We start from the raw sequence: 6,499 nt of genomic DNA, 5'->3' as shown, positions 1-6,499 counted from the left end.
GGGCCTAATAATGCAGCACTCTGCGTCGCGTTTCCCCTACCCTCCTCTAGCCATGATTCTCAGTCAGGGTGCTGTAGAATCCTGGGGTACCTGGAGATCTTTTTAAGAGTGTCACAGGGTACCACACACAATGTTAGCACAGTTAGATAAACCCAGAGATTTCAAATAGGGATCCATTGTGTTAAAAATATTCTGACCTGCTTTGGGCTTTCTGAGTTCTTTGCAAAAGAAAAAAAAAAAAAACTAGTGAAAATCAAGAATTGGCTATTTTCAAGGGGTGCTTTGAGTCTAATGAAGGATGCCTTGCTGGTGTGCATTGCCCTTTGCACCTTAAGCACAGGTTACAGGGCATGGGTTCCTGGTGGTCTGTCGTCCCCCCCCCAACACCCGGGTGAGCCGCCTGGCCTCCAATCCTCCCACTCACCCTTGCCCCTGCCTCTGCCCCATTTCCTCCCTCACCACAGGGGCCGGACCTGCTGGGCAGGGGCAGGGGTGCTGGCATCCAGTACATCTGGGTTGGACTTGAATTAAAAAATGATCTGGTACTTAAAAAGGTTGAAGACCACTGCTTTAGTGCCTCCCAGCTTCTGGCCTGGGCCATTGAAGACATGTGGCTGCATTTCCAGAATCAAAAGTGAATGTCTGTCTACTTGCTAAGAGTCAGCAGTCTGGATATGGCAAGTTGTCTATTGTACTGGAGAATTCTACTGGTCAACCATAGAGAAGTTGGAGGCAATGATCAAACCTTTACCAATGTGGCGAACCATACTTTAAGATTTTTTAAATTCTTTGATCCAGTTGGTGATGTTTGTAGCAAGACTTCTGCCGCTGGCACTTAGATCAAGCCAAAGGAAAATAGGACAGAAGCAGGTAGGCTATTGGAGGGAAGGGGAGTGGGTATTAAGGAATCTCACACAATAGAGAACTTGTTTTGTAAAGTCCTGCAAGGGCCTCAGTAGCACTTCCATAGATTGCATTGTGTTCTCCCACTATGAGCTCTGAACCCTTTGTGGGTTCTTTTAATATTGGGGTCCTCACAGACTCAAGCAAAGTCTATCCGGCCCTGAGCTTGCACCAGTTAAAACGTTCCAACTATAACTTTCTGTGTTTCATCATTATTACAATAAATACCTTTATGTATATATTTTTTCTTACGTATTGTAGTCTATTTGCTTAAAATTTATCTTCAGCCTTTTGAACGTTCATTGCATTTGCTTGCAAGATCACTGAAAAATTTCTCCAAGTGGCCTGTTCCTGGAGCATTCTGCCTTAGCACAGCTAGGGGGAAAAAAAGGAGCATCTCCATGCCCATAGAGCACAGGATTTTCATATTGTTCCAGGTCTTGTAACTACCTTGTGTTCTTCTTGCCATATGAAAGGCACCTGCCAGCACAAAGGTTCAGTTTTACGGCGTGTTTTGGAAAAAAAGAAATGGCATAAGTGAACCCCATTAAAATCAATCTGATCTTATTACATGTCAAATATTTGTTTTCCTGCTTTCAGTTCTAACAAACTTTCGAAGATCAAAAGTCCCTCCAGGCTGAGACTAAGCAGAGGAAAAGCCTCTGTACAAAGAGGGGGGTTTTGTCTCTCTCCAGAAAGATTGGCCCAAGATTTCAGGAGCTTCTCACATAAGTTTCATCTCAGTCCCACCAGACTCTTAAAAATGTGAAACTATTCTAGTGCCAGGGTAGTGGCCTGCAACACCATGATCTGTAGGGCATCATTCCAAATTAGGGAACTAGTTCTTCTCTGCAACATTAATCACAAGTGATGTTTTTCACTTTCTGTATTAACCCGTTGTATGGTATTGCGATACAGGTACTAGAGAGCTCTAAGTACTTTATCTCAAAGTACTAGAAGAAGATATGGATTTTACACCAAAGCACATGTTTCTTATGTTCTTTTCTGTTTGACTAAAGCCTGGCACTGTGGGGCCCTGATCCTCACTGTGAGTCCTGTGTGGTACTGTAATAAAGCAGCATTTGGCAACCATTTTAGGCTGGGGATTGGAGTGATCCAGTTCAGGTCAGAGGTCTGCAGGTGCTAGGACCCAACTGCTGTTGCTACTGGCAGCAGCAGCTTGTCCCCCAGCAACAAAGCAAGAGGGTTGGCAGCTTCTGATTGTCCCCAAAGTGGCAAGGGGAGAGTGCCTACAGCTGCTGCTTGTTCCCCCCACCAAATGCTGTCAAAGCCCTATGTCCACAGGCCTGATGAAATGGCTCCATGGGCCAGATCCAGCCTGTAAGCCACAGGTTGCCAACCCCTGTAATAAAACGTAACAAGCAGGTGAAATATGTTAGCCCAGTCTGTTCCCTGATTCATCCTGTTCATTTCAGATGGGCTGGAGTGGTGGGTTCACCTGCTGTTCTGGGTCATGGTCTTCAGGTGTGGCCACTGCCCAGAAAGAGAGGTGGATTCTCTATCCTTGCCTTGTTGTCTGAGAATGTTGCTCTGATCAGGTTGCCTGGATGCTCTCTCTAATCCTGACTTTTTTTATTCCCCAGGATAGCCAAGGACCCACGATTTGAGCGCCTGCCTTGCATGCACAAAGGAACCTATGCAGATGACTGCTTGGTGCAGAGGGTCACTCAGGTACCCCCCATTCCTAGGGGTCATTTTTTGTTTTTCTGGCATGAAAGCTTACTAAGAGTTGCTGAAATCGTGTGGGCACGAGTGAGCTATAAAATTGAATGCAAAGAAATGGCACTATCTTGTCAAGGTTACTGTAGTTGCAATACTAATGTTAATTTATTTGGAGGAAGCTATAACATCCCCATAATGCACCTTGTTGTGCAGTACTAGTCCAAGAAATAGGTAAAGTGGATAATTGCTTCCTGAGTCCTCCAATCATTGATAAGGCTGGGGAACCTTTGTAAGTCACCTAGATGAGACAATGAGCAGAGGACTGCAGTTAAAGTAGTGATACTTTGATTAAAAACCACTTCACCCCTGCTGCTTGATAGGGCACATCAGCTGTTAGATTGTAACTGTTTCATCTGCATGACCCTTTAGCAGATTTGGCAGGATTTGATTTTTACTGGTAAACTGTGATAAACATCAATTTTACCTCACACTTGCTGACCAGAAAAATATTTCCATAGTGAATAATCAGAATTTATAGAAAGGGGACTTAAGAAAAATGATGGCAGGTGGAGTGTGAGATAGAGGGGAGCAGTCCTATAGAACCATGCTGACTAGTTTGGACTGTAACTCTTAGAAACCCCAGCAGACTGGAAACAAAGGAAGAGGGAGTAGCAAAGCAGATGAAGGAGCTACCAGTGAGCAGAGCCAGGACCGCTGGCAGCAGTCCTACAGTAGTTACGTTTGTCACAGCAGGTGGTTAAAGTGAACAGTCCTGAAAATTTAAATCCATAAAAATCTAAATAAGTGTTTTAAAATAAACATTAATATTATCCCTCAAAATTATAAAAAAAAAAAAAAAAATTCTGCCAAGCCTACCCTTTAGCAAACAAATTAGTTAAACTGCTCTAACTTTAATGCTGAATGAAACAGAGTTTGCTATGTTTGTATTGCTGCAGAATCACCAATTTGAAGTTATAGCTGTTTCTACCTGGTCTCTCGTGTTATGTTGTAAGTGAATAAAGGCATTTGCTTAGCCTTTTCCTTGTTGGACAAATAACTGGTGGCTACTCTGATTTACTTTTTTTTGCAGCACAAGTGTTACATTGTGGCCACTGTAGACCGAGATCTCAAGCGAAGAATCCGAAAGATCCCAGGAGTCCCTATTATGTACATTTCCAATCATAGGTGAGAGACCTTTTTAACAGGCAACCATGCTAACTGACAAAGTTGCTCTGTTATCAGTTTGCTTCCATGCACATTTGGTCTATCTTATGTTGTTTTTTCTAGTGTGTGTTATTGTATAGTCCTTAATAGCAGGTGTGGTTGCAAAAGGGCATATCTGCCTTTGTGAAGAAAAGGCTGTTGGCTATTATAACAGCAGCACCAAAAAGAATAAGTTTGTAAAGCCATTTCTATTACAAACCACTTGGTTGTGAATTTTTCCAAATCTGTGTGGTACCATTTGAGTCTACTTGTTCAACTTGAAATGGCTTTGAATATTATGGGAGCTGTAACCTGATGTAACATAATTTGAAATTGGAAAAACTCAGCAGTTGAAGCCTTTCTAACTTGTTATGATGGCCTTTTAATCTAGGTTCTTAAATGGCTTTTGCAAACCACCTTCAATATATCAGTGCTAGCTTCAGCATAAAATACAACTTTCAGGGTTGTATCTTTCACTACAACTATGTAAAACTTTTTATAGGTAAATAAAATGGGGAGAAATCAAGGCATAGGCAGAGAAGGAAAGCTATTATAGGTGTGATGAGAGAGAGTATAGGAGCAGTAGAGGAGAGAAGGTGTTTGTGCTGACCATAGTTGAGGGTGAGGTTCAGGAGATGGGGAATCTGGTTAAGATGAGGGAGGAGAGTAATGTATCTGCATCCATGAGTCTGGTTGAGGTAAATCAATGGAGCCCCAACTGCCCACTAATTGATATGTAGCTTTGATTACTTCTTATACTAAATATTCCTCATTCTCATCCTTTAGAACCTTTGCATCCAAACTGAACAGCTAATAAAACAGCTTTCTGAAGTTCTCTGCTTGCCATATGTTCTGTCTCTGAGCTGAAAGCTTTAATGTTATTTCTTTAGTAAAAGCTTGATAGGAAAAATATTTCCTTATGTGGGGATGACTAATTCTTTGAGGTGTCCACATCCAGTAAATGGTAATACTGGATCACTGGTGGTGATCTCCCCATATCTCCTTGCTGGTATCAGGCTTCAAGCTCAAATCCCAAATGATGGTAAAGTCAGAATGCCACCTGGTGGCTTGCTGCCAGGTACATCTGTTTTGGCTGCTTACTGCCATCATTACTTACAAAGAAGAATGTGACAGGGCAGTTACCTGGGAGGCTGCTTTCCGTGCAAGCCATTCCACACTCACAAGTTCTCTTTTGTCACTTCCAGGTATAATATTGAAAGGATGCCAGATGATTATGGAGCCCCTCGACTCTAATTCTTGCAGCAGAAGTTCCCAAAACTCCCTGCTGCCAGGACTCTGAATAAACCAGAGGGTCCCTTTGTTTCTATCCCACTTTCTCCTCAATGCTGAGAGCACTGCAAGGATTGAAGATGACAACGGACTGCTTTCTTAGGTTTTGTCTTCAGAACTTTGTTTTATAATAAAAAGCTGTTCTGGATCCATCTGCCTTGTATTCACTTTTGCTCAGACTGCTACTGGTAACTTACTGCAATAGGTCATGTGAGCCTTAGGGAGAGGACCTGAGGACCATGAGTATGAGTGCCTCTACATTCCTTCCACCTCCCTCTGCAGTAGAGGTGCATAGAAAAATTTCTTCTGATGCCTTGCACAAAGGGTCAGGGGACACCCAGCGAGGGGCTAGAATGAGTCCATACAAGTTCTCAGAAATTAATTTTGGATCAATCTGAACCAGTAATCTGCTGAGGGAGAAATATTCCTGTGACATTTCAAGCTCAGTTCTGCCCTGTGCTCAGAGTTCTGTATCTTTATGCTGAAGAACAAGGGAAATACTAAGGCCTTGATAGCTGATATTTCCCACATGGGCACAGAGACTTTAACGAAATGCGGTATAAGAAAATGACAAAATTGTGGTTAAGCCTATCTTTAAAACCTTCCTATTTAACTAAGATCCTGATTAAATAGAAGTCTTACATGCTATATCTGAGGAAAGCTAGTAAAATTCCTCCCTTGCCCCATGGTCTACTTTTTGAGAATATAACCACGTAGGTTATTGAGGACAAGTCTGCCATCAAGTGTCAAATAAGCAAGCTGCTTTGTCTGAATGTGTCTCAGGCATGTACATATGATTCTCAATATGGGTACCGCGGCACAATGTTAGCACTGTTATGTGTGCAAACACAATTCAGAAGATAAACCCAGAAATTTCAAATAGGAATCCACAGTGATAAAAACATTCTGGCCTTTTGTGGTCTGAGTTATTTGAAATGGCAGAATTGCTCTATTGTTAACCTGTACAGTAGTCAAAATTTGAATGAAAACTAAGAGCTGATGTTTTCTGAGAGGTGCCTTGAGTCTAAAAAGGTTGAGAGCCACTGGGATAAACCAACTTTTGACTTTTACGGAGCTATCGTCTTGGTATTCCTCTCCTAGTCTAACATCCACTTCCACGTGCTTCTGCATGCCTTGCAAAAAGCATGCAACATTCATAAGATAGCACTACCTACAGCATTTTTGCAGTGGCCTTCCAGCCATTTTGCCCTACATGAAGAGAATGAGGACAGAACAAGTGCCAGGCTGAATGTGTGACATAAAGCCATATACAGACAGTCCTCGCACTTACAGCAGGTTACGTTCCTGGAAAAGGCACTGTAAGTCAAAACGATGCAAGTCGAATCTGTTTTTCCCATAGAAATGTTATAATAGGGGGTTATGTTCCTGACCAAGGGCCTGATGCCCAACTTTTTATAGA

The 6,499-nt window shown here is 42.4% G+C and overlaps 1 protein-coding gene across 2 annotated transcripts in view; it reads left to right on the top strand.

Annotated features, from left to right (window-relative positions):
* The window catches only part of FCF1 (FCF1 rRNA-processing protein), a 20,671-nt gene extending 15,440 nt beyond the window's left edge, over positions 1-5,231 (top strand). For both annotated transcript variants that reach the window (XM_019518805.1, XM_019518804.1), the window contains 3 exons: positions 2,508-2,595; positions 3,677-3,771; positions 4,995-5,231. In XM_019518805.1, the coding sequence (XP_019374350.1) occupies positions 2,508-2,595; positions 3,677-3,771; positions 4,995-5,043 (232 nt within the window). In that variant the 3' untranslated portion in view covers positions 5,044-5,231. The remainder of the gene's footprint in view (positions 1-2,507; positions 2,596-3,676; positions 3,772-4,994) is intronic.
* The last annotated feature ends 1,268 nt before the right edge of the window (positions 5,232-6,499 follow it).

This window comes from Gavialis gangeticus, unplaced genomic scaffold (genome assembly GCF_001723915.1).
Source record: "Gavialis gangeticus isolate Ggan-Ray unplaced genomic scaffold, GavGan_comp1, whole genome shotgun sequence".
NCBI classification, from domain to species: Eukaryota; Metazoa; Chordata; order Crocodylia; family Gavialidae; genus Gavialis; species Gavialis gangeticus.
Note: the sequence above shows the minus strand (reverse complement) of the source record. Positions and strands in the feature narration are given on the sequence as shown.